The sequence below is a fragment of the Scylla paramamosain genome, chromosome 4 (genome assembly GCF_035594125.1).
Source record: "Scylla paramamosain isolate STU-SP2022 chromosome 4, ASM3559412v1, whole genome shotgun sequence".
In the NCBI taxonomy this organism is placed as follows: Eukaryota; Metazoa; Arthropoda; class Malacostraca; order Decapoda; family Portunidae; genus Scylla; species Scylla paramamosain.
This window is the reverse complement of record NC_087154.1, coordinates 26,667,027-26,694,526: the sequence shown is the minus strand read 5'-3', so window position 1 is coordinate 26,694,526 and position 27,500 is coordinate 26,667,027. Positions and strand designations below refer to the sequence as shown.

Here is a 27,500-nt window from a genome sequence, read left to right as displayed (position 1 = left end):
CCCTTCACATAGCTGCCTGCATCTTTTCCTATTAAAAAAGAAGCATGACTGAGTGTCATGGTTCGTGTATTTAGTTATTTGGAGTGGGTATTAACACTATATCATTGTATTTCCTTCCGTTGATGCCATAGCCTTGTTTTCCATTGGGTTTCATGTTAAAACCTCCTTTTAGTGGTGTAAAATATAATATTATAAGAATTACATACACTTAACTACAACCACTTATTATACAGGCGCAACAGTTATGTTGCTTTTGCTTAGCAACAGACCATATCTCGTTCTTCTCAACTGATGGCGAGGGATGATGAGCTGCCTTGCCTCGGGTTCATTACATAATTTTAAATCGATATAAGTTTATTTCACGCAGAGACTGCGTGGAGGTTTACGCACGCTGCCAATTTGCATGGTAATGGAAATTATGCTAACGAACTCTTGTAATTATATTGATAAATTACGTCTCAAGAATTTCAATTAGTATTTATCGCAAAGCTGAGAGAAAATGTGAATTGGGAAATATAATCCTATAATGAAGTAGGAGTTAAACAGCAGTCCGTCGAGAAGGACCGACCTGCATGCTGCTGCCACGTCAAGACAAGGCGACCCCAGTGTCTCTTACTCCAATCATCAGCTGTATGGATGGGGGTGGGGGGAAGAAAAAAAAAAAAAAAAACTCTGGTCACTTGCAGATTTTGCAGAAGCCGGTTCCTGCACCATCCTCACTTCCAAGTATGAGGAAACAATCTCCGTCTGCTTACACTGTGGTACTGAAGGATCCAGACCCGAGATCTTTGCTCATGGAAGTAGCCTGGACGTCATCCAGGAGGTAGCCAACTGTTCAGATAGCTGTTTACTGACGAGACAGCGACATGAACACCTGCACGAGATTTATGGCACATTGTTAATTACTTGTGCCATATTTACGGCATGTTATTCAGTCACGATCACCACTACTACTGCAAAAATAAACAAATAAAAAAGTAAACCAAATAAATAAATTACTTAAATAAATGAATGAAAAAATAAATAAGTAAAAAAAATTATAATAACGACAGAATGTTAAACAATCCTGGCAAAAGGTAATGAAATAACATCAGTCAGGCTGCTAATTTTGTTACGGTACTTTAGTGGGATGACACCATTGTTCTCCATATTCAAAATAAGTATTTATAAAAATATAAATAAAGATCAGGGAACTCATGACTATTTTAGTGTGAAATAATAGAAAAACACAGAAAAGTACCAAAAAGACTGAAGGCCTTATTCCCTTCAATACAAAAGATTTTCACTCCCGTAAAGAAAGAAAAAAAAAAAACGAGAAAGTACTGGAAGTACATAATTAGGCGATTAAGGATCTCAGAACACACACACACACACACACACACACACACACACACACACACACACACACACACACAGTAAATAAGAACAAAAATAAATCATTAGTTTAAATCAAAAGAAACACACCGCATAAACACATAATAGAAATTTAACGAAAATCGAAACCACAAATATTTGGAGAAATGTGATCATGCTCCTCGCTCTCACCATCTTAACTCCCCGCCAGCCATGCTCGGCTTCATGCAATAGAGAGAGAGAGAGAGAGAGAGAGAGAGAGAGAGAGAGAGAGAGAGAGAGAGAGAGAGAGAGAGAGAGAGAGAGAGAGAGAGAGAGAGATTCACAGACTCTCCTATTGATTCCCTGCCGGGGGCACAAACTGGTAACTGGCACAATGAGGGAGCTGGTGTTGGTCATATATAAAGAAAGAGCTGAGGAAACAAGTAAAATTTCTTCAGGCTTTTTACAACAAAATTAACTAAAAAGTGAAAGGGCATTATAACCCCGTCAGCAGCGTTTCCTCTCTCCTTGTGAGAGAGTCTCTGCACTTGCTGCTCAACCACACCTTCCTTCCTGGGAATTTTCATCGAGTAGTACTACGTAATACCCTAAGTTCCCGGTGAGTTTATGTACACACTTTAAAGTAGTGACTTTCGTCTGTGTATTTCAAGCTCGGAATGTTTCTCTACAGATCACCATAACAAGATTTTACTTTGTGTAGTTGTTCCATCAAAGTCGAGATTTGATATTAAGTTAACAGGTGGATGCGTTCCCCTTTATTCAACAACGGTAGGTCAAGGATGAGGCTCCCTGGCTCCCCTTGTAGCGCTTAGCGCGCGCGCGCGCACACACACACACACACACACACACACACACACACACACACACACACACACACACACACACACACACACATTTTATTTATCTATTTATTTACTTATTTTATTATTATTGTTAATAATAATAATAGTAATAATAATAATAATAATAATAATAATAATAATAATAATAATAATAATAATAATAATAATAACAACAATAATAATAATAATAATAATAATAATAATAATAATAATAATAATAATAATAATATTGTATTATTATTATTATTATTATTATTATTATATATGTTATTATTACTTTTTTTTCACAATTTGTTACTGTGTCATCTTAGTGTTGATTGTTGTGGCACCACAAAATCCGTTATATCAATCTTTTCTCCTTTTACACATTTGTACATCATGATCACACCACCTCGTTTTCGTTTCTCCTGTAGTATTGGGAGCTTCAGTTTGGTAAATCTTTCTCCATAGCTTAAATATTTCAAGTGTGGTATCCATTTGTATCTGCTGCTGCTGTGCTGCTGCTGCTCTGTGTGTGTGTGTGTGTGTGTGTGTGTGTGTGTGTGTGTGTTCCTTAGTGCTGAATTATTATCTTTGTAAATTTTTGCTAACAATCCTTACTTTGTCTTTTGCACTAATTTCATAACTTTCTACAATTTTTATTACATTTTACCTTGCTGTTATTCTAATTTTTGCGTATAATTGTGTAGACCTAGTATACCGTTTGCAATTTTTATGGGCCAGATGCAGAAGGTAGAGGACTATGGAAAGAAGACGGACGCTTTGAAGGAGAGAAGCAAGTGGAAGGTATGGGAGAAGTGGAGATGACCGGAGTACAGGAATGCTGTTGGCCTATACAAGGTGTTGGTATACAAGGAAACACTAATTCTAATTTTTTTGAGGACAGACATAAATTACTTTTGCTTCGCGAGTTCTATACGTAGGTAATGAGCAGCTCGCGATTTATCCTCCACCTAAAGCCCGCTTCCCTGCGCACATGCGCAGTAGCGACTTAGATAACAAAGCACGGGAAACCAACACTGACCTACCACAAGTGTAAACAAACTGCACGTGTGGCTGGCAGCGGGTACGAGGCGGTGAAATGGAACAGTGACACGTCAGTGAATTGGTGAATCTGGAACATTTGCTCTGTAGGTCCAGAGGTTTAGGGCAGAAGTGGTGGAACATTGACAAACGAGAGGTAAATCTGGAAGTCTAGTTATTTAGGGTAAAGATCCAGTGATTCAGAAGAGTTATGGAGCATTGACAAATGAGAGATCAATCAGATTTTATTAATACAGGTAAAGATCCAAGGTTAGGGGCATTAAGGGTGGAGCATTGACAAACGAGAGGTTGAGTCTAAGATACCAACTCTATAGGTTAGAAAGATGTCTTGATAAGTCCTTCCCCCCTCCCCCTTATTCCCTCCATCCCCCAAAAACCATGAAATCCGCTGCCACCTACAATACCAGTTATAAACAATAGGAAATCATTTAAATGTTAATTCGACTGGTGGGGATTTCGCTGGACTTTGAAAATATCGAATAAGGTCACTGACCCTTCTACATGACGTGTGTTTCGTACTTGTATGATAAACGGACGTCTTTTACATATTAACCGAAACAGGGGTTAGGAGCAACTGTGGGTAATACTCAGCACACTTTATTACTATAAGATATTAACCGAAACAGGGGTTAGGAGCAACTGTGGGTAATAATCAGCACAGTTTATTACTATAAGATTGTGATGGATAAATCTTACCAATAGTGGCTCCCTCTGTATTCTATTCCCGCCCCTCCCCAGAAGTAGCAAGCTTGGGGACTGGCGAGAAAGCGAGGTTTTAGAGTAGGGAATGCCAAAATAGGTCAAATTTGATAAAACCTTAAAAGTATAAGGGGGGAAATACCGCCTTTGGGATAAAAGCCTAAAAAAATAAACCCCCCACACTAACCTAACCTAAACTAGCCGGCGGTGGATATCCCTGTAAGGATTCTAACCTAACCTAAACTAAAAATAACCTGACTTAACCTGCCTGGGGAGGGAGATCTTTGCACCACCTGGATCCCCCCCCTAAGGATTCTAACCTAACTGAACCTAGCATTACCTAACTTAACCTAACCTAACCAAACATTACCTAATCTAACCTAAACTAGCCACTGGGCCCCTTATGGACACTAATCTAACTTATTATTATACCAGCACGCTACACTAAGAAGAATGATTTGGAAGTACTGGGTTTCCCACTGTAGCATAAGAAAAAGTAGAATAGACCCAAATTGCAATGCGTACACCTGACTGATGTGGCAGCTGTCCTGCTGCCTTTCATACTCTTGCAGAGGACTACACATGGACTAATTCCAAACTACACAGGCCATTTGAATTAGTGACACTATGTGCAGTACAAATGTATCATGCATAAAACCTTATTTAATTACATATTAATATGAAAATTACAGTGGAACCTCAGTTTTTTAACTTGATTTGTTCCTGAATGTTGTTCAAAGTCCAAAATGTTCGAAAAGCAAAACTATTTTCTCCATAGGAATCAATGTAAAATAGATTAATCTGTTCTCAACACCCATCCACCATGTCATAGTGGGTAATGACTGATGCTTCTACTGCTAAGATGGCCACAACACAAAATCCCCAGCTTAGAAATTTTTTTATCCAGAAAGGATGTATTGAATGAACTTGGTGACACAGAACTCATTAAAAGATATTGTTTAGACAATGCAGGCATTCTCTTTGTCACTGATCAAGTGAGCGAAGCCTTACAGAGTGACACAGAGAGGAGCAACCTACTCACTGCCAAAATGAAGGTGATCTTAACACTTAGACATCTTGATGCTGGGAAAAGCTACTGGGGAAATGCAATTGTGCAGTAGTGATGGCATTGTTGGTCAGAGAGAGAGCCACAGGAGGCTCAGGATTACTCCTGAGTGGTTAACCTTGTTTGCTTATGTCGAGGTTCTTCAATGGGTCACATTTAACTTATTTCAAAGATTGAATTAGTGTCTTACCCTCTGTGTCCCTCCTCCAAATATATAAAAATGAAGGAAATATTTATGGAAACCATAAATTAGTAATAATTGGCAGCTTTTGCTACATCTTGTATTTGAAATCAAGTAACTTTATTTGAGAACTGAATTATGGTATGGCAACTGAAGCAATTATGATCTGAAATTTTTGTTCGAAAACCAAGTTGTTAAAAAAGGGAGACATTCAGTAACCAAGGTTCCACTGTAATTTGCTTCCAATGCAACAGAAATATTAGTCAGCAATAAAATGGTGAATAAAATACCTGCCATGGGACTAGTTACTGTGGTGACATAATGCAGTCACATTATCCACATACCAACATGCTAACACCCCACATTACACTGTATCCCTCCAAGCAAACCTCATCAGTATGGATTTAGAATTTCTGATGCAGTGCAACACGAATCATGTCACTGTAATGTAACCATGCATGACCTCTTCCATATGTGCATCATTTAGCTGATCCATGAGGAGCCACTATTGGTAAGATTAACTTAATGATGTTGCCAAAGATTCAAGTCTCTTGGTCCCATACTTGTTAGTAGTTCTGATGTGAGTTGACAGTTGGAATAACATTGAAATTATGTTAGTGTTTTCATCTGAAGGTTAGATTAGGTTTAGATTAATTCCATCTATTTCACTGCTGCTCCTTGCATTGTGTAGATCACAATGTGGAAAGGTGTCATATTTTGCTGAAAAATAGTGTCTGAAAGTGGGTAGGCAAGGGCATATTTTATAGGAAGCATATCAGTTGTCTGGCCTTTCAGTAATGGCTTGTGAAATGTCCAGTTTCCAATGGGACTTATATTTCTAAAATCCCTGATAGCTGCTGTGGAAATTGCTTTGACTTTTGTTTTGAGATATTCAGGTGTCTCAGCTCAACAAACCAAAGAGTATCAGTTATTATTATTCCCTACTATGTAGGCAAAAAGGCTCAACATAAGTCATATAGATCTAGTAATTTTAGTAAATGAAATTGTTAGGACAGAACAGTATGTTTGTGTTAGATGATAGATTAAGGAAAGATTTGTTCAGGTTAATGCTTAGATAGAATAGTGGATGAGTGGAGAAGAGTTGACAGCCAAAACAGGAGGAAAGTTTGAACATGATAGTGAGTTGCAAGGGAAACATGAATTATGAACGAGATGGCAGATAGTATTTTTATAGGTGTTGCCCTTGCATTTTGCAGTCCATGCAATTTCTTACGTTCTTGTGTTTTATACGATCTTACTTCAGGTGCCTTTCAAGATAACTGGGATACCTTCAGCTTTTCTGTTTCCAAACAGGAAAAGGATGTGTAGCACACTAGAAATCGAGGATCTCTCCTGGAAGTATCTATGCATGTATCCACTGAGAGACTTTATGTGGGAGGTGAGTTGGCAACCATTTGTAGTATTTCAACTATGCTTACTTAGAAAGTACTTTTTAGATTTATAGAGGGGATTTCTCTAAAATCTTTTCAGAATTTCCAAAAGATTCTTACCACAATGGATTATGATGAGTCACAAGTCTTCCAGCAACAAGTTCTTCAAGGCACAGCTAATCACCCTGTGGCTCAGAAGTATCCTCCAGCAAAGACTTACATGCAGCTCTTCTTGAAAACCTTGATTAATCAGGTGGGTGTTCTGCACATGTATGTATTTTGATTTATTTTTGCTGTCTCTTTTTTTTTTATGTAAGAGGGTCACTGGCCAAGGCAACAAAAAATTTGAATAAAAAGACCCACTTAAATGACATTTCCTAGAGCAATGGCAAATAGAATGATCAAATAGCAGAGGATAAGTGTCTTGAAACCTACCTCATGAAAGAGTTAAAGTCATAGGAAGGAGAAAATACAAAAGCAGGTAGGGAGTTCCATAGTTTACCAGAGAAAGGGATGAATAACTGAGAATACTTGTGCAGCAAGGCCATGGGAGGAGGGGGAGGCATGTAGTTAGCAAGTTCAGAAGAGCAGTTAGCATGAAAATAGTGATAGAAGATAGCAAGAGATGCAACATTGCAGCTCTGAGAGAAAGAGGCTGAAGACAATCAATTAGAGGAGAGGAATTGAAAAGACAAAAAGCTTTTGATTCATCCCTGTCTAAAAGAATGATATGTGTGGGACACCTCTCTATACATGTGAAGCATACTCCATACATGAACAGATAAGGCTCTTGTACAGAATTAGTTGTTCGGGTGGTGAGAAAAACTGGTGGAGATGACTCAGAATGCCTAACTTCATAAAGCTGTTTTAGTTAGAGATGAGATGTGAGGTTTCCAGTTTGGATTGTGAGTAAAGGACAGATTGAGGATGTTCAGTGTATAAGAGGGGACAGATGAATGTCATTGAAGAAGAGGGGATTGTTATTTGGAAGGTTGTGTCATGTTGATAGATGGGAGAATTGAGTTTTTGAGGCATTGAACATTACGAAGTTTGCTTAAAAGATTCATGAGCTATTGATGTTCATATGGCCTCTGTGTGGGTTCTGAGTGTCCTGCAGTAGTTCGTGGGACAGATAGATATTAGATAAATGTGATTTCCATGTATTAAATGAAAATGCAGAGACCAGAGTGGAGTACAGAGCGTGTGCACATTGTAAATGTTTTATAGTCATATTTATGGATTATTTTTAAGATTGATTCTACATGTTAGAAAATAGTATTTTGAATGTTTTAAAATTTATTCTACATTTCAAAGAAATTTTTTTTTTTTTTAATGTTGTGTTTGTTTTTACTATGTAACAATTTTGGTGCGACTCACATATTTATAAACTAATTTTAGCTCTGAGGTTTGAGTCAAGTCACACAAAAAAGTTGTTTCCATCTTGCTGTTCATATTGTTCTGCTTAGAGTTTTTCAGTAAGTAAAGTAACAAATAATTCAATAAAGATTGATACTTTCTGTTTAACAATGTTCACATAAAAGCAGAAGGATTTCCAGGTATTCTGTATATAACTTTAAAAAAAAAATGACATTCTTGCATTCAGTTATTATACTTTATTTATTTATTTATTTATTTATTTATTTATTTATTTATTTATTTATTTATTTATTTATTTGTTTGTTGCATGTAGCACATATAGGCAGTTTTGTAGTCCTGCCTTTTTGTTTTTCAGACAGTAGGCCATCCTTATTTTAATAAGCCTGGATAGTCAGGCCCCATCTGTGGTGTTGCATGCAGATTTTTTTGTGTGATGCTACTGTTCTCCAGTGCACCTGTTGAAGGCATGGCTTATAGGAAGCATGTGGGTAGTGTTTGGCATCTCAGTGATAGATTGAAAGATGGCCAGTTTCCAATGGGACTCACATGTGGGGTCACTGAAATCACCACTGAGCACTGACCATTTGGCCACTTTGGTATTGCAGATACAATTTACTTGTGAATTTCACCTTAGCAAAATGTACCTTGTCTGGGTCATCCCATGTAGGATTATCAGCCAGCCTGGTATATCAGTAGATAAATATGATGTTACAAGACATTTTATTTTTTACAGATTGAAGACTGTAATCAGGAGGTGCTTGATGATTTGTACAGCATGTACACAGGACTCTTGTCTCAGGGAAACTTTCAGACCAGTGACTTTTGCTACAAGACTTATAAGCAAAAGTCAGGAAGTATAACACTAAAGGAGACTTGCAAACTTATTTGTGATGGAACAACAGGCATGTGTACCTGGGAGGTTGGTGGCAGGATAGCTTCTGTTATGATGTAATCTGATTTGCCATACTACTGTGATCATTAATACATGTTCCTTGCATTTTGAAGGTATTTTCAGTGTGCTCATCTTTATCAGATGTGTTTCTAGTCTGCTAATTCTCATTTTGCACCATAGTTGTAGATATTGAAGCTTTTTGCTTGTTTTAGAGCCTCTATAGGGTGACAGGTATATGTTTTATTCTGTATTTAATTTTTTTCAGGCTAGCCATTTTCTAGCAGAATGGTGTTCCAAGAATACAAGTCATTTTCAAGGAAAAAAAATTCTTGAATTGGGAGCTGGTTTGGGGCTGACAGGTTTGGCAGTTATGAAGAACTGCAAGCCAGCATCATACACCTTTACAGATGTCCATGACTCTGTTTTAAAAGTCTTAGTTGAAAATATTGTAATCAACCTGTTCAGTGAGGTTTCTCAGTCTTCTGGCGAATATGATGCAGATAATATGAAAAGTATTGAGAGCTGGGTAAGTAAATTATTCTATTTACTAGATAAATTGAATTATTTTCCATAGACTAAATCGTTCATTATAATGCAAAGTTCTTTTTGACAGTTTGACAATTGCAGTTGCTGTACATCTGATATATAACGAGCAGTGATGCAAAAGGGTCATAGGCAGCACCGTACTTTATTTGATAGATACATGTTAAGAACATGCTTCCAGAAGTATACTCGTAAGCCAATTACCTAACTTGTGGTACTAGTTAATGTAAGTGATGCTTAATAGTCATTATTTCCTTCACAAGTACTATGCTTGACAATGAATTAAAATAATTTTGTGCTTTACAAAACTTAAAATAAAAGTACAGAAGAATATTTTTCCAGAGTAGGAACTTTGAGTCCAAAGACCATGACACAGTGGTGCACATCAAGAAGCTTGACTGGGAGAGTGACACATATGAATCAGATGTAGATTTAGTTCTAGCTGCAGGTAAGTATTTAACTTTGACTCCTTTTTGTTTATTAATACTATTAAATAGTTATGCAAGGGGGAATAGTTGAGATGGAGTTATGTACCTGTGTGAGATTGGTGAAGACAGTGAATGATCTACAGTAGAGGTTAAAAGACACAAAAAGGAACATTATTTCTGTTTGTGTATGATATTTGACACTGATGAGGATTTTTATTGACACTGATTGTTGGAGATATGAAAATTTATACTTGTGGTGAGTGGATGGTTTCTGCCTTACTGCCACTAGGTAATAAATAATGATCTTCATTTAACTGCTTTGGGTAAAGATTAGTTTTATTAATGTTGCTCAAACTTGGACAAGAACATTTTAATTCTGGGTGTTTTTGTTGCTTTTTTAAAATGGAGATAGTTTCTTTTTCCTTGGAAACCTGTTATTTTCATGTAATTGTGAATTTTCTCTTGAACTTGAATATAACACATTTCCAAGTAGGAAAAAATTCCATTTAAAAATGCTTCAAAATACATCCAGACTTAAAATGTTCTTGCCACTAGTCCAATCATAAAACCATTCACTGGTAAATGTTCAACTTCACAACCTGGCATTCAGACTGGTGGCAACCCAAATACAATAAAATCCCTCTCATCCGGCATTCAAGTATCCGGCAGCTTCAAGTATCCGGCACATTTTTCCCTGAGCCTTAAAATCAATAAAAAATCAATGTGTACTCATAAAATTGATTAAAATTCCCGCGCGAGGCATACTTTGTCCCCTCGCCACCAGAGCACACTGCTTTGCGCCACCCGCGGCCCACTGCACTGTGTTTACTCAGTGACTCAGTACTGCGTGTGCACTGTTTATCGCCTGACGCCTGAATAAAGCAAATAAGTGTATACGTACTTTATTTTTGTAACCCATCAACTTATTTATAAGAGGAAAGTATTAAAGAGAATGTTAGTACAGTAGTATTGTGTGTTGGTGAGTGTGAGGTGGCAGTGCGGGTGGCGACGCGTGGCATGGCGATCAGCTGATCTTTGTTATGGTAAGATGCGTGAGTGTAGGGTAGTGATTGTGGACATAATTTCACTTCTGTTCAAGTATCCAGCATGTATCAAGTATCTGGCATGTCGGCGGTCCCGTTGATGCCGGATAAGAGGGATTTTACTATATTCTCTCTCCACCATGGTGATATATTTGAAATGAGTGAAACCAAACCTAAGCAAATCATACCTAACCAAACAAAACCTAACCTAATCAAACCTAACTAACCTAACCAAACATCAGCACATTGTGTCAGTGGGGAAGGAGGGGGGGCACAGCAGCCTGCGGTGCACCCAGACTGAGTCAGAATGGTGTACCGAGCCACTGGTAGCTTATTTATTTCCTGTTTTCAACCATAAAAGAAGTAGTCCTTGAATTTTATTTAAAAAGCATTTCCATGATTGTTGAAGGTTTGTAAAAGACATGACAAGCCAGATGCGTTTCATAAGGTAAGAAATTAAATACTAGCATGTTAATAACATGAATCTTAACCATGCTTTGTTATATTTCAGATGTAGTATATGATCCTGATGTCATAGTTCACTTCATAAAAGTGCTGAAGGATGTCCTCTGCAAAAAGCCTGGAGTAGCAGCATATGTTGCAAGTACAGTGAGAAATCCAGACACTTATGTTTTCTTCAGAAATGAGTTAGGTAATTATTATTATTATTTTTATGATAGTAAATTGGTATTCCTTGAATTGAGGATTAACAAAATATTTCACATTCTGTTTTATATATATATATATATATATATATATATATATATATATATATATATATATATATATATATATATATATATATATATATATATATATATATATATATATATATATATATATATATATATTGTTATAACCCAAGGTTCAGCCCCTCTCACATCTGCCACTAACTTGGGTCAGGTTCCCTAAGCTATCTTCTATGCAGCATAGTGCAGGGCACAAATACACAAATACTGGGTCCTTATCTGCAATGATTAACAAAGGTGAGGTTGTCACTTTGTTTTGAAATAAAGAAATGAGCACACTCCACTTGCTGAGAAAGAATCATATAACCATGTGCTGGGAGGTGATGGGGGCACAGCTAGGACAAAGGACACACAATTATGAGGTTTATAATCTGAGCTACTTCCTACCAGAGATAGAATCACCCACACTCAGAACATTATATCCTGTTGGCCAGCAGTATATTTACAGTCTCCCAGAGGACAGGCCAGTACCACCTAAACACAGTAAAACATGGGGAGAGAGGAAACAACCACTGCTCAACAGAGAATCTCTGAATTCTCTGGCTCCAAAGTTCCCTGTAAAACTTCTAGAACCAGTCGCATTTAACAGCATGAAACACTAAAAATGGGTGGACACTACAGCCAACAGGCAGAAGAGGAACCAGTCAACCACTCCCAGATATGCCAAAACACCCAGCCAGCACTGAGGAGTTGGTGTCAAAAGATATCTATTCAAATTACAGAGTCATGGCAACTGCAGGCAGGCTCCTGGAGATGCTAATCCTTCCTATATTGGCAGATGCATACTGCCTTGAATGCTGAGATAATATCCAATCAAACAGAAGCCCTCTAACATACATATCCCCCTGGGTCTCCTTGCCTTTCTCTGCCCCTTGATATACTTCTTTACTCTGGTTGGTTATCAACTGAGGCGTGGGACAATGAGAGATGCAGGCCTGTCTGTGTTCTGAAACAGCGGCTATGTTGTATGACAAAGGGGGGATTGTGGAGTAAAGACACAAGTTTGTTATAAAAAAAATACAATCTTGCAAAATTATTGAGGGCCATCTGCAAGGGCTGGGTGAGATCTAATTATGTTATAAACAAGGTCAACTCTTCTATTAAATAATATATTGAACTCAACATGAGGGAACAAGAGGAAGTAAGGAAATTTAACTAGGGAAGGAGACTAAGTAGATGCTTGAGGTTTTTAAGGTAAACTAGGTAGGAGAGGACAGGCACTTATTGTGCCTCAGGCATCTGTCTTCTCTTGCTCTCCCTCCCTTTCTGTCCTGGTTCTTTATTACGAGGGAAGTGAAGTTTTCTATGGAAGTTGTTTCATTTTGAGTGGTCCAGCCTGGCCTGGCTTGACCATAACACTATTCAAATGCTAACATCTGAATTACATGGCTGATCTTAATGAAATTTGCACCATATGATAGCACAACTCTTGTTCTAATTAGATTGTTTGATATGGTATCGATTAACTCTGGGACCTGGTAGTATCTGGATACTGCTGGCCACCACTGTTCTAGTATAATTTGATTCACCACTGTTCTGATTGAGGCTGCACACCACTTGTATTGGTAGATCACTGGTTGCTTGACTTACTGGATCTTGCTGGAGATGATAGTGGCACAATAGATGGTGGTGGTGGACTGCCTCTTCAGTGAATATTGTTGGTAACATGGAGTTCATGGGTAGTAATTTGGATTATGGTTGATTGTGGGAGTAAAAAGAACACAAAGTTGATAAGATTTCTTCTTGATTTAATCATGGACAGAGATGTACACACATGATACCAAGACACAGATTACGATGCTTGATTCTCTCTCTCTGAAGACTGACTCTGTTGCTGATCTGAACTCTCTGATGGTCTGAACCTGATTGGGCTTCCCCCAAGTCACCATCTGTGTGACTGGTTGCAGGGCTCAATATGGGTTACAAGGTCCTCTTTTGACTCTTGCACCCTTTACACGACCGGTTGTAATGCTAGGTCACACTAATGGGGTTGTCAGCCTGTTTTTTACCCACCCACAGGCAAAGGAAATAGTCCACCAACTACTAACTCCAACAGTTGGGAAAGAATTGCCTGCCACATTCTAGGGAGAGACAAATACAACAAACGACAACCATAAGGTAGAGGTATAAAACCCTGTTGGACAATCACCCTCAGTAACAAATTCACCCACTGTCCAATAAAGTGTTATATTTCTGTTATATTACTCACTGAGTAATGTTGTTTACTGCCTCCTGGACAGCAGACCACACAAAGTGCCTGCAAAAACAGACAGGAGCGTAATTCACCTCTCACTGCAACAAAGCTTGGCTTACACACACCCACAGCTGAGGAGTCATCCCTGATATGAAGTGCATCACAATTAACTACACTCCCAGGCAGGCTGATATACAGACTCATATACTACCCATATAAGCTGGGATGTATAGCTGGTAATTACTCACTCAATGATCCCTTTAGGGCTGTCTAACTGCAAAAATCTCCAACCAGTCTCCTCTGTGTGCCTACTGACCATATGTTTGTCTTGTGTGGTATCTGGACCATGACTTGACTAGAATGTGAGAAAGCAGCTTGCATCTGCATCTCAAACAGTGACTCATGCTAGATGGGAGGGGGAGGGACAGAGACACCCACTGTTGCACTCATTTTGCCTCCCACTCACAGGCTGCTAACTACAAATAAAACAATTTACTTATGAAAATTCTGGTGACTAAACTATGGGGGCTGGATGAATACTGATTACTGTATCATCAAGGTAAACTCTTCTACTAAGTGCTAGCTTATACTCAAATTGAATGAACAATAGAAAGTAAGGAAAATTACGTTGGGAATATGAGTGACCGTGGGTAAATGGTATACCAAGGGCTGAGGGCCAAGCTATGCATTAGAGATGTATCAAATTCTCATCCTCAGCTTGTCTCTCTTCTGTCTCCCTCCCTTTTTTCTTTCATCTACTTCCCATTTGTCTTCATTCTTTTTTTTACATTGCTTTACATTGCTGCATTCAACAATATATATATATATATATATATATATATATATATATATATATATATATATATATATATATATATATATATATATATATATATATATATATACCATATTTGCTGGCCCATTAGACACACTTTTTTTTTGTGTGAAAAAAAGTATCTAATAATTACCATGTATCTAATGCGGCCATAGTACAGATGCCTAGGCCTGTAAACCATGCCTATAGGTGTGGAGTTGAAGTAGTAGAACACTAAACATAAATATTGTTACTAATAATAAAATTCTCTCTCTCTCTCTCTCTCTCTCTCTCTCTCTCTCTCTCTCTCTCTCTCTCTCTCTCTCTCTCTCTCTCTCTCTCTCTCTCTCTCTCTCTCTCTCTCTCTCTCTCTCTCCTCTCTCTCTCTCTCTCTCTCTCTCTCTCTCTCTCTCTCTCTCTCTCTCTCTCTCTCTCTCTCTCTCTCTCTCTCTCTCTCTCTCTCTCTCTCTCTCTCTCTCTCTCTCTCTCTCTCTCTCTCTCTCTCTCTCTCTCTCTCTCTCTCTCTCTCTCTCTCTCTCTCTCTCTCTCTCTCTCTCTCTCTCTCTCTCTCTCGTGTCTATGTATGCCTAAATGTTTCTTCTCACTTGTCCATCCATCTGTCAGCCTATCTGTCTTTCTATCTGTTTATCTGTTCATTCTTTACTAACAAAGATGTACTCTGTGTAACAGCACGCAGTGGTCTTCTCGTCACGTCTGAAGTTCAGCAGCAGTACCGGGATTCCCCATCACAACAGGAGGTCTCTCTCTCTTTACTATACATAAAACCTGAGGTATAATGATAACTGAAAGTTTGTCTTGTTATTGTTGTCATTGTTATCATCATCTTCATTTTCATCATCATCACTATTTCCGCACAAAGCAGAATGGGGACTAGCTTCTAGTAGCAAAGATTAGTCAGGAAAAAAGACCATTCAATAATGAGCTGAAGGAAAAACCATTGATATCTATATAATACAAAACTATATATACTTGGTAGAATAAATGTGTAGATATTCTTTTATTTTGAGGGAAAATACAAGCTCAGAAGGAATTTTGGGAAGATAGAGAAGTTGTTTTAAATTTACCAACATAGATAAACATAGATAAGGTAGGATTGAGACCACTCAGACCTCACACACCAGGAGAGCAAGGTCACACAGTCTCGGCTTACATCCTGTATCTACTTGCTGCTAGGTGAACAGGGGCTACACATCAAGATGCTCACCTATTTGGTCCGCAGCACTTGGGCTTTCCCTGTTGTGAGCTGAGTGTGCTGACCTCTACACTATATGGTGTGTGTGTATGTTTGAGAGAGAGAGAGAGAGAGAGAGAGAGAGAGAGAGAGAGAGAACTAAAATCAAAATTACTACCTTTTACTTACACAGCAGTGCCAACATAATCAATAACTTTATGGTCATTAAGTTTATAAAATTCATGCATGCATACAAATATTTAAGGGCTATTCAAACAATGGCAGATAGGAAAAGGCAAAATTGTGCCATTTATTTCAATCCCTCCCAGTTTCCACAATAAATTCATCATAAGTACCTTAGTTTCACAAGAGACTGACTAGACCAGCTGCTGCTTTCTTGAAAATATACATGAAATTGAATGCTACAGAAGATTTTTCATGGACTATTTCAGTATTGACTGTGCACTTTGTTACATGATTGACTCTTGTCCATCATGGGAGGCTTGTTTTCCCATGGGTGAAGGTGCCGTCTTCAAGTGGTGCACCAAAAGTGGACAGCATCGTAATCCCACAGGTTCACTCCCTCTTTATACACAATGAGTATGAAACGACACCTGCATATCCATTGCACTGTTGCTTTGTATGTGGTCTGGTGTTGAAAAATGTATATAAAGAGTATAGTATGGTCTTTGGGTGAAGAAAACCCATAATATTCCCACTATTAATGCATGTTTGATACCAATTTCTTACTGATGATTAAATGCAGTAAGCTAAATATGAGGTGTGAATTAGAGAAAAAAAGGAAAAAAAAAAGGACATATAATACTGGTTAAATATTGCCTTATTACCTCAATGGGTCAGTGTCTATTTATAGAGTAATATAGTTGTTTTTTGTTTTCATTATTTTGTTACTCATGTGTTCTTTCTCCTTTGGTTGTCTTAAAATAATGACTATATTTATTTGTACTAATCCATCAAAAGTTTATGATGTGTTTCTACACCACATTCTCCTAAAAGTTGAAGCTCCATCTGAATTTTTCATTCTAACATTATGAGACAAATGCAGTTTTATCTGTGGAAGCCATCAGAATACTTCTTATCCTTGAAAAATAAAGATGTACTCTGTTTTTAAAGATACACAAGATGCATAGCTAATACAGCAAAACATGAATCATTTTAATGTTATAATTTAGGACAAGACAAAATGATCATTTCATATTGTAGTGCAAAGCATTTTACTGCCCTGTGTACCAGACCAGTCTTTATGAATGCATCCAGTTAAGTAGCTTTATGTATATGTGTGACAGTCTGTGTGTTAGAAAGAGAGAGAGAGAGAGAGAGAGAGAGAGAGAGAGAGAGAGAGAGAGAGAGAGAGAGAGCTTGTGTTTTGTATGGGTTATGGTACTGCAAAAACAAAAGTTTTGTGGCTCTAAGTATAGTTCCCACATCTCTTACTGAGAAACTGCCATGAGCCAGGACTGAACTTGCAACCCTTCATCTGCAAATCAAGTGCTGTACCACATTGTGTGAGAGAGAGAGAGAGAGAGAGAGAGAGAGAGAGAGAGAGAGAGAGAGAGAGAGAGAGAGAGAGAGAGAGAGAGAGAGAGTTCTAATTCTGTATACATGTGTTGAAAGTTTTGACATCTGGTTTTTGAACAGTGTTATCATACCTCATGCTAAAATATTGCAAAACACAAAGTCTGTCATTAGCATATAGTTTTATAGCACAGTGATTTTATACATTGCCTTTAATAACATGTAGTATAATTTCTTTTCATTTGTGGTTACCAAATGCAGGGTTCTTAAGTTTCATCTAGTGTTAATGGTGCTTCTACTACTAAAAATTTCTCTACAGCTATGTTCACTCATATAATAAGTAATATTTACGATCATTAAGAAATTATCATAAAAATTTCTCACCAACGCATCCACACATCATTTATTCAAGAGACAAATGTACAGTTTTGTCTCAGTTCCTCTCAGCAAACCAGTTAGTCAGAATCATCATTCACACCATGTACTCATGCTTCTTAATGCCATCTATGTATTTAATTCTTTCCACATTTATGTATTCTTCTATTCATTTAATATGAACTCTTTACATTACTTTGTTTTGTTATTTCCATACTGGAATTTTTTTTAATGCACTGATGAAAGCATTTGAGAGTTTCTCTTTTTGTCCCCCATGATAATGATTTTCTTTGTAAAAAGTGATCAAAGCAAGTTTATCAGTGTCTTAATATGTCCAGAGGTGTTTGTATCTCTGACAGCCTGTAGGTCACACATGAATGGTCATCTTATTCTGACACCTCCTCTCATTGTTCTGTAGCACAGTATACTTACCTTGTGTTAATGCTTCCAAATTTTGTAACCTCAGTGAAAGAAGAAGAGAAATGTTCATAATAAATAATAGTGGTCAAAAACATATGATGCAGGTTTAACAGCAGCATTGTCATGAGGGAAGCTACATTCAGAGGAATCCACTTTCTCATTGAAGCAGGTACATAACAACAGCTTACAGACACACAGGCACACACTCTAGGTACCGATGGAAGAAAACTAGGGTTCTCTCGTGGGACCTAGATGACAGTCTGGACGGAATGCAGGGCTAGGGCATTTCAGCATGGGACAGCAAATTGGACAAAAACCACAATGCTGATCATACAAGAAAATACGTAAAATAATATACAAGAATGGCATAGGAATATGTTTATATGATACAATATTCATATTTTGTGAAGGTTAGGGTGTATGTACTTGAGAAGTGTGACTAGATAAGTACAGTGCTATGTTTACAACAAATATGACTAGTATGTACAAGCACACATGGGCAAAAAGGAACTTAATGTAATTGAAATATGAAGTTTGATATGAAGTAGTAAAGATCAGCCTCATATTTTTTTAAAGAAGACAAATGAGCAATACTTATTGTCAGTTGTCATGCAGTGATGTGTAGAATCTTTTTAACACTGAGATATAATTTGAGGTTATCTTTCTATTACTTTATGTTTGTAGCAGTCCAAAGTAATCTTACACAAAATCTATCAATCCAAGTGGTGTATGTATAGTACATTGTTGCCAACTGCTTATTTTGAGTATCATACAAGCTAATGATATCTTTTGTGCAAAGTGGTAAAATAGTTCTAAGTAAACTCCTTGCATTCACATACAAAATCAGGCTATGGCACAGTGAATTCAGGACTCCTTGTGAGCATCAGTTTGGTTATGCATAATGAATGTTTTATTGACTAGACTACTTATTCCCATTTCGTTTTTTGTTACCAAGTATATATGTACTATCTCCTCACATTAGAGCAACAAGTTTACATAAATGGAGAACAATTTTTGCTTTTTTTTGTTTCATAAAATCCTAATACTATCACTACAATAAATTATCATACTTGTACATCTATAATACAGTGACAGATTTTGCAGTTTTCAACTTGAAGTACATAATAACAATAATACTAACTGCCAATATTATATATATAAATATTTATGGAGAGCAAGAAAGTAATGAAATGTTTATATATTTGTGGTAAAGAATAATGTGTTTCTACAAATGAAATACATAGTATCACAAAATGAAGTTATTCTTGGACTTCAGAAGTAACCTTGAAGAGTAATAATATATTAGTTGTAACATTGCTCATCAGAAGGACTGATTGCTTAATTCTTTCTTTACAATTTAATTAAAAAGTTTTGGTCATTATCAAGACTCATTTAAAGAAGCGTAAGCAAGTTGAACGTAAATTACATTACAAGCTATGTTGTATTATGATTTTACAGTTCATCAAGGTCTATTAGGTTTTCTAAGTCAAGATTGGCATCAAGTAGGGATAAAGTCCTGGAATCATCCCAGTTGGTGTCTGGTCCCCAGGCATGAGCATCTTGGACCAACACTGGAGCAGTGGAAGGTTCCAAGGGCCTGAGTTGTGTTAAACTATTACAAAAGGTATTCATGGACGGAAGTTCTTCATAAACTCCTTTACTCCAACTCCCATCATTATTTATTTCAAGAGAGGATGTGAGAGAGTCTGCATCATCATTAGAGGCCTCAGAGCAGTCTGGACTTGTAAACAGATCTTCCTCAACACCTAAGGATGCTGGACTGAGCTCCAAGGATGGCAAGGAGGGTGTTGTGGAAGTTGTGATGGTGATTACTTGATGATGCTGGCCTAGATGATCACTGAAGTCCAGTTGTTGGTGCGGCAGGTTGTGCTGGTGAGGGTGTGAGGTGGTGATGGTGGTGGGATAAGTGGAGGGGTCACCAGTCTGGCTGAGATCTGTGACCAGCTCCTGAGTCCGGCAAGGCCAGGCATCATCGTGGACCTCCTCACCCAGGATTGTGGACCATACCAGCTCATCTTTCAGGTTGTTTGCATTCTCAACTGTCTCTCTCTCAACTTCAGTACCTGTAAGGATATATGGATGTGCAGACTACACTATTACCAACTGTAATATCTATTATATCCATTTCTTTGTCAGTCCATTTTTCTATCCATCTATCTGTTTGTTTGTATACCTATCTGTAAATCTTTTTATCTTCCTGTCTGACACTCGAATAAAATTTATTTAATCTATTCATTGCACAACTGCCTCCTGGAATTCATAACAGTGACCATAACAAAAAGGTGCCCACATGTTAGTCTCCTTAAATTTTTTTCCTAGCTTACTTCAGTCTATTCTTTCACTCATCTTAAGACTCCTTGTAGCCACATGACAGTTACCCCTCTTATGTACCATACACACATGCAAAATATGATCTTTTCATCTCATTCTTGCCCCTCCACCACAGCCTGCAGCATCTGATCTCATTATCTTTTTTTTTTTTTTTCAACATTAACTTTCATACATGACACTCATAAATACCTTTCAGATAAATGACAACCTGTTTGAGTCCTGGAGCTTTGATTTTCTGTCAAGATCTTATAATGAATATAAATGGACCTCAGCTGTGTTATTCTTCCTTTGTGCATGTCTCCAAACTTGTATTTCCGTTTGTTTTCCTTACCCTCATGTCACTTGCTTTGTGTTTTCATGATTCAGATTCTTTACATTCATTCATACCTAATGGAATGAGTTATTATTTGTTTGTGGTTCAGTTACTCATTCCATTTTCACTTGGTATTTAATTTACATGTCTTCATGAAGTGCTTCTTGAACATCCATCTGCCCTATATCTCAATAATAGGTCATAACAGTCCCTTAATAGATGATTACTTACATCACTGATGTGCTTATAAGTTATCCATGGACAAAGTTTTACCTTCATCTGTACATTGGTAAATATAAGATTAAAAGTTACTGATGTGCCATTAACAGAAGCAAGAGGCACACATGTTGAGCTAGACAAGCTTGCTGAAGACAAAACTATATGCATTCATTCGATCTGCGAGAGAGAGAGAGAGAGAGAGAGAGAGAGACTCCTTTGCTATATTTTCCTGTACATACAATAAACCTATCAATCAATCAACGCAAAATTGATGATAATACGAACTTTTAAAGTAATTTAACTAAGAAAAATTGCACGTATATATATATATATATATATATATATATATATATATATATATATATATATATATATATATATATATATATATATATATATATATATATATGAATTTTGTGTGTGTGTGTGTGTGTGTGTGTGTGTGTGTGTTTTCGCCAAGATATTTGCTGGAATGTGAAATTAACAGTACAATACAAATTAAATTTCTACTATGACAATTGTTACTTTGATCAAAATTCCTTGGGAGCCGAAATAGTGCAGGTGTGTTTACTGTCATTACGTCACGGTAACAATCTCACACGTGCCTCTCAAGTTGTGAACCGGCGGACATAATCGCAGTGCTACAAGTGTTCTGCATGACGGTTACAAGCTGCAACCATTCCCACACAAGCACTGGGTTTAGGAGGCAGTGGTGAAGCATCTATTCGGAGTGTACCTCATTAAGATGGCCTGATTCTCAGAGTGAGTAAAGTGACTGACCCTCTATCTAGTCAGGTACTCAGTTTTTTTTTTTTTTTTTTTTTAATGGTTTCCCTTTGTATATGTAGTGTATCATCTTCAGTGTATATTATTAGCAATTAACATATTGTTTGCTTGGTGCTTAATACTCATGGGATTACATTAAGTTCCACTCTACATTTGCAAAATTCGGATTGAAATATTGCCTTTTTCTTTAATTTTATTTATATTTAAGCTAGTGTTCTCTAAGATTGAAGCTTATTATATTGCAAGTGAAATATTACTTTGTGCGTACGAGGCATTCTTTGAAACTTTGGTTCAAGCGGTGGCAGTATGTTTTCTTTTGTCTGGAATAGGCTTGTTCTCTTTCCAAGGAAACTGCATGGTTTGTCTTCTTTCAGGCTTATCAGAGAGAGAGAGAGAGAGAGAGAGAGAGAGAGAGAAAGAGAGAGAGAGAGAGAGAGAGAGACTGCTTGGCTTGTCTTCTTTTAGGTTTAGGACAATAATGCTCGTTTTCTCTCAGTCTGACTGGAAAACTGGTAAGGTGATGTGAGAGATAACCATTATCTTCATTCTTTCATCCCTTCAACCAGTAAGCTTTGAAACTGTCTTTTACCTTTTCATTCTTTCAACAGTTTGAATTATTTTTTGAGAGAGAGAGAGAGAGAGAGAGAGAGAGAGAGAGAGAGAGAGAGAGAGAGAGAGAGAGAGAGAGAGAGAGAGAGAGAGAGTAAAAATCCACCAAACGCCTCAGTTTTGATCACCGGCTCCTCTGTTACCAACTATTCTTCCTGAGGGAGCATCTTACCGTCTTGTCCGATGTAGAGTGTGGCGCGTGGCGGCGGCTTGTTGGTGGGAGGCGGCATGAAGGCTGCTTGAGGCTGCTGCAGTAACACTTTGACCCCCAGCTGCTGTGTCTGTTGCTGGTGCTGTTGCTGCTGTTGTTGCGGTGATGGGTGACAGGGAAGCCTTCTGTTTCTTTTGGACTTGGAGGGAGGGGGCAAAGTGTGTCGCGTCGGCCGTCGTTTCTTGAATACCCCGTCCACCAAAGAGTCGGCATATTCAGGATCGAGTCTCCAGAAACCGCCCTTGCCCGGCTCGTCCTTACTGCGAGGCACCTTGAGGAAGCACTTGTTCAGCGATAGGTTGTGGCGGATGGAGTTCTGTGGAGATGAGGATACAATGTACTGAGTGATTTTTGCTATCCGGCCTGTGGTAGTTACTCCTACGTACAGTGATGCTACTAAATGATAATGGTTATTAATTTTATTTCATTTTTTACTTTTTTCCTATGAATATTACGGTGAATAATAATTTACATAATGTATGTAATCAGTCAAGCCCCTAAACAAGCCATCTATGGTATCTAGCTGAAGAATCTTCACTGAGAACGTTCTGCCAGACCTTTATAAGGAAATACGAAAGAATGTTACATATGAGGTGTGGTGGCAAAAGCTGACCACGTTAGCTTTACGGTTGATATCTGGACATGTCTATCATCCCGTGAAACGTTCATATCTCAGCTCACGGGATCACTGTGGAATATGTAAGGAAGAATGTAATCCTCCACGCATCTCATTTCTCCGACTCCATACAGGTGTGAACATCTTTGATGACGGGCACAACATTAGAGGCGCCTGGGATCTGGATACCCAAAGGAGATATGTACTCGTAAGGGATGGTGCATCGAATATGCTACTTGGTAACAATCTATCTGTTCACTGCTCAATACACTGCATCCAGCTCACCATGAACGAACCCATTCTCTCACACAAGTTTGTAAAAGATGTGTTGGTGAAAAAGCATCATCAGTGTACTCAGAGCGTGTTTTTTCAGAATACGGCAACATTTTTGAGGAAAAGCTCACAAGAACAATGCCAAAAAGAGGAGAGATGCTCCTGTTTCTTCGCAATGGTAGAAAATTCTCCCGATGAACGTCAAATGCTAATTGATTTTCTGGATCATAAATGTCCCATTCTCTCATTTAAATAAAGAATAAAGGATAATTGCTCTGCCATAAAATGCATTTGTTTCCTTTCACCTAAATGTTAATTAATTTCTTTGTCTCTTGGTATCATTGTACTTCAAGCTAATTGTTGACTCTGTAATTTTATTTTTGCAATTATCCGGTCTATCCTGCCGGATACGAGAAAAGCCTTACAATTCAGGCGTAGATTAAACAGTATGGTGACTATTTAGTTTGGTCTGATGTTTGTCTTGTAAACGTTAGATGTTTTAAGGGTGGACATAATCTACAATGCCTCATGTTTAGAAAAAGACGGGTTCGAAATATTGACTTACTGCGTGTTTGTGTGGAGAGTGGAGGAGTTAAAATAGTTAATCGTTACTGTTTTAATATGTGATTTACCGCAGGCTACACACACACACACACACACACACACACACACACACACACACACACACACACACACACACACACACACACACACACACACACACATTTTACCATACATTTATCGACGACCGGTTCTTAGAAGGCATGTTTTACTCGTATTCTTGTGCGTACTTTATACAATTATGCAGGTAAACAGTTCACAGTATCAGATCATCACGGGTAACCAATAATAATAATAATAATAATAATAATAATAATAATAATAATAATAATAATAACAATAATAGAAGTAAAAACTGCTTTATGACTTTCAGTGCACTTGAGCAGTGTAAAATGTATTGATTAAAAATTTAGCGCAGCAACAAGATCATGTTATGACACCGTAGAGAGCAGTATTACAATGAATATGTGATTAGAAGAAAGAATAGAAGTATATATGTATGTATATATATATATATATATATATATATATACTCGTATATATATATATATATATATATATATATATATATATATATATATATATATATTATATATATATATTTATATATATATATACATATTATATATATATTATATATATATGTATATTATATATATATATATATATATATATATATATAATATATATATATATATATATATATATATATATATATATATATATATTATATATATATACGAGTATATATATATATAATGGTTATGAACACTGCGGCATTCAGTTTTTATAGTCTGTGAGTGAGGAGGAAGAAAGTGAAGGTCGAGGAATTGATTGGCTGACGTAACACTGTGTGGTGCATTCAGAATGTTATTACGTCATCGGTGTAGCTTCGCATTAGGAAACATATAGATGAAGATATTAAGGTTTGACTGTCTGTCTTAATATTCTGGTGCATTATAACGTTTGTAAGTCATCTGTGTAACTTCGTCTTTGGAAACTTAGATAATTGACAACCTTAACCGACTGACGTAAAAAAAAAACTGCATTAGAACGTTGTCATATGTGGCTTCAGTGGTGCAATAGAGTGTTAGAACGTAATCTGTGTAGCTTTGTCTTTGGAAATTAAAGTAGCTGAAGGTCATGAGGGTTGACTGACTGACGTGATAATATTCTGGTGCATTAGAACGTTAGCAAGTCATATGTGTAACATCGACTTAAAAAATTAAAGCAACTGAACATGATACAGATTGAACTACTCATTGTTGCCTTCAAAATGTTAGAATATCATTTGGTTGTCTCATATTAGAAAACGGACTATGCATTTGTAATCAGACATAAGATGTTGATGAAATACACTCATAGTGAACAAAGTAGAAGTGGAACTTTTATATTTGTGATTATTATTATATTTTCCTGACCTTTTGTATTTTCTCGTTTGGTTAGATAAGACTAGATTATGCAAGGTTTGATTAAGTTAAGTTAGCCACGTGTATCTTCGAACGATTTGTAATTAGGTGGCGTTTAAGAATGAAATTCACCCAATTATAACAGATGAAAAGATGAGTGAGGAAGTGGCGACGAGGACAGGGAGAGAGGGAGAATGGACACGAGTACTAGGTTGAGGAAGAGAAAGTTGACATTTTCAGCGCATTAATAGTTAAAGAGGAATAGCTGTCAGAATTGTACAATCTCGTGAATTTGGCTTCTTACAGCTGACAAGGTTAAGGTAGCGAGAACAAAAAGGTACATTAACAAACAGTAATCAGCCACAGACCTCTTTGCCCTCACGAGGTTGTACGTGATAAACTTGATGATAAGTACAATTGAAAATGTAAGAGACAGACAACGAGTTAGGAGGAGGAGGAGGAGGAGGAGGAGGAGTATAATGATAGAAAAAATACAGATAAAAAGATGAGGGATAAACAAAGAATACGAACAAAAAAAAGAAAAAAAAAATCAGGAAACAAAAAGGAGAAAGAAGAGGGAGAAAAAAAAAAAAAAAAAAAAGAAGGAAGCTTCAGGGAGCTGGGAAGAAACACGTATAACCAGGAGATCCGATGAAACCTCTTAGTCAGTTTGGTGCCCCGGTGATAAGTGTTCATCTCGTTAAGAAGCGACGAATGGATGTTTTATTGGGCGAGAAATGAATGCACCGGGAACCACGAGTATTGAATATTGATATACCTTCCTGAGGCGAATTTACGACAGCCATGCATGATTCTCTCTCTCTCTCTCTCTCTCTCTCTCTCTCTCTCTCTCTCTCTCTCTCTCTCTCTCTCTCTCTCTCTCTCTCTCTCTCTCTCTCTCTCTGTTTTAAATAAGAAAAATCGCACGTGTTATTTGGTTGGTTAGTAACTTCGTTTGTGCGTGTGTGTGTGTGTAATGCGCAGTTTCTTTGTCTTTGTCGTGTGGTGGTTACATTAATGTGTGTGTGTGTGTGTGTGGATCACACACACACACACACACACACACACACACACACACCTGCAATGCAAGACGACCTACACCTGTCTTTCTTGTTGTATATCACAGGTGCTGGCTTAGTTTTTTTTTTGGGGGGGCAGGGGGAGGGGGGATGGTGTTTTTAAATCCACACCAATAACTTATTCGCAGTTTGTTTTTTTTTGTTTATCTGTATTCCTACCTATTTCTTTTCTTTTGTGTTTTGCGTTTTTACTTTTCTATACTTTTATATTCTCTCTCTCTCTCTCTCTCTCTCTCTCTCTCTCTCTCTCTCTCTCTCTCTCTCTCTCTCTCTCTCTCTCTCTCTCTCTCTCTCTCTCTCTCTCTCTCTCCCTCTCCTCATCCCTTGCTATCCCGTTGAAAAGATAGAAACATTCCCTCAAAATCCTCGTCTTCCCATTCTTTTTCCGCAGTTCTTTCGTCTGGCACACGTCTTTTTGCGAGCGTCAGGTATTGCGTCTTCTGGAGGGGTCTGGCGAGTGCTGGTGCCGCCCTAGCAAGTCTGGGGCCATGCTAGGTGTCAGATGTGGTCCGCCCGCAGGTATACTCGCTTGTATTGATTGCCCGAAGTAGGTGGGCCATTTGGAGTTGCCAGTGGTCGCTGGAGGAGGAGGACTAGGAAGGGGAGGAGGAAAAGGCAAAAGGGGAGGACTAAGAGAGGAAGGTGAATCATGTACAGTCTTAGTTGGTGTTTATGTAATACAATCATGCGTGTTTCGACAACTTGTAGGCGTGTAGGTAAGTGTAGGGACGTAATGGTGGTGGTTGAGGTGGTGCATGTAAGTATCAAAGGGAAGGACAGGTATCGCGCGTGTGTGTGTGTGTGTGTGTGTGTGTGTGTGTGTGTGTGTGTGTGTGTGTGTGTGTGTGTGTGTGTGTGGTAGTGTGACGTGTGGTGTAGAAAGTCTTCCGGATATTGCAGCAAGTAGCTCACACACACACACACACACAC

General features: G+C 37.7%; 2 protein-coding genes and 1 long non-coding RNA gene across 5 annotated transcripts in view; 2 read left to right on the top strand and 1 right to left on the bottom strand.

Moving 5' to 3' along the window:
- Positions 1-3,222: 3,222 nt before the first annotated feature.
- On the top strand, positions 3,223-17,970 carry LOC135099917 (protein-lysine N-methyltransferase EEF2KMT-like). Its single transcript, XM_064002620.1, has 8 exons — positions 3,223-3,294; positions 6,503-6,587; positions 6,680-6,832; positions 8,690-8,875; positions 9,114-9,374; positions 9,734-9,839; positions 11,374-11,514; positions 15,310-17,970. Exons 2-8 carry the CDS (start codon positions 6,510-6,512, stop codon positions 15,414-15,416), a joined length of 1,032 nt encoding a protein of 343 aa, XP_063858690.1. The 5' UTR covers positions 3,223-3,294; positions 6,503-6,509; the 3' UTR covers positions 15,417-17,970.
- The window catches only part of LOC135099916 (forkhead box protein J3-like), a 105,476-nt gene continuing 95,488 nt past the window's right edge, over positions 17,513-27,500 (bottom strand). For all 3 annotated transcript variants that reach the window (XM_064002617.1, XM_064002619.1, XM_064002618.1), the window contains exons 3-4: positions 22,594-22,948; positions 17,513-20,226 (exon numbers count right to left, since the gene is read on the bottom strand). In XM_064002617.1, the coding sequence (XP_063858687.1) occupies positions 19,595-20,226; positions 22,594-22,948 (987 nt within the window). In that variant the 3' untranslated portion in view covers positions 17,513-19,594. The remainder of the gene's footprint in view (positions 20,227-22,593; positions 22,949-27,500) is intronic.
- LOC135099922 (uncharacterized) lies at positions 21,478-23,807 on the top strand. Its single transcript, XR_010268444.1, has 2 exons — positions 21,478-21,788; positions 23,383-23,807. It is a non-coding gene; the product is annotated as an uncharacterized LOC135099922 (long non-coding RNA).

What these genes read in the sequence shown, in the direction of transcription:
- LOC135099917 (XM_064002620.1), top strand. Translation starts at nt 6,510, where the DNA reads ATGTGTAGCACACTAGAAATCGAGGATCTCTCCTGGAAGTATCTATGC. An exon ending in CAGGCATGTGTACCTGGGAG is followed by an intron (nt 8,876 to 9,113) that starts GTTGGTGGCAGG and finishes AATTTTTTTCAG; the next exon opens with GCTAGCCATTTTCTAGCAGA. An exon ending in TGAAAAGTATTGAGAGCTGG is followed by an intron (nt 9,375 to 9,733) that starts GTAAGTAAATTA and finishes ATATTTTTCCAG; the next exon opens with AGTAGGAACTTTGAGTCCAA.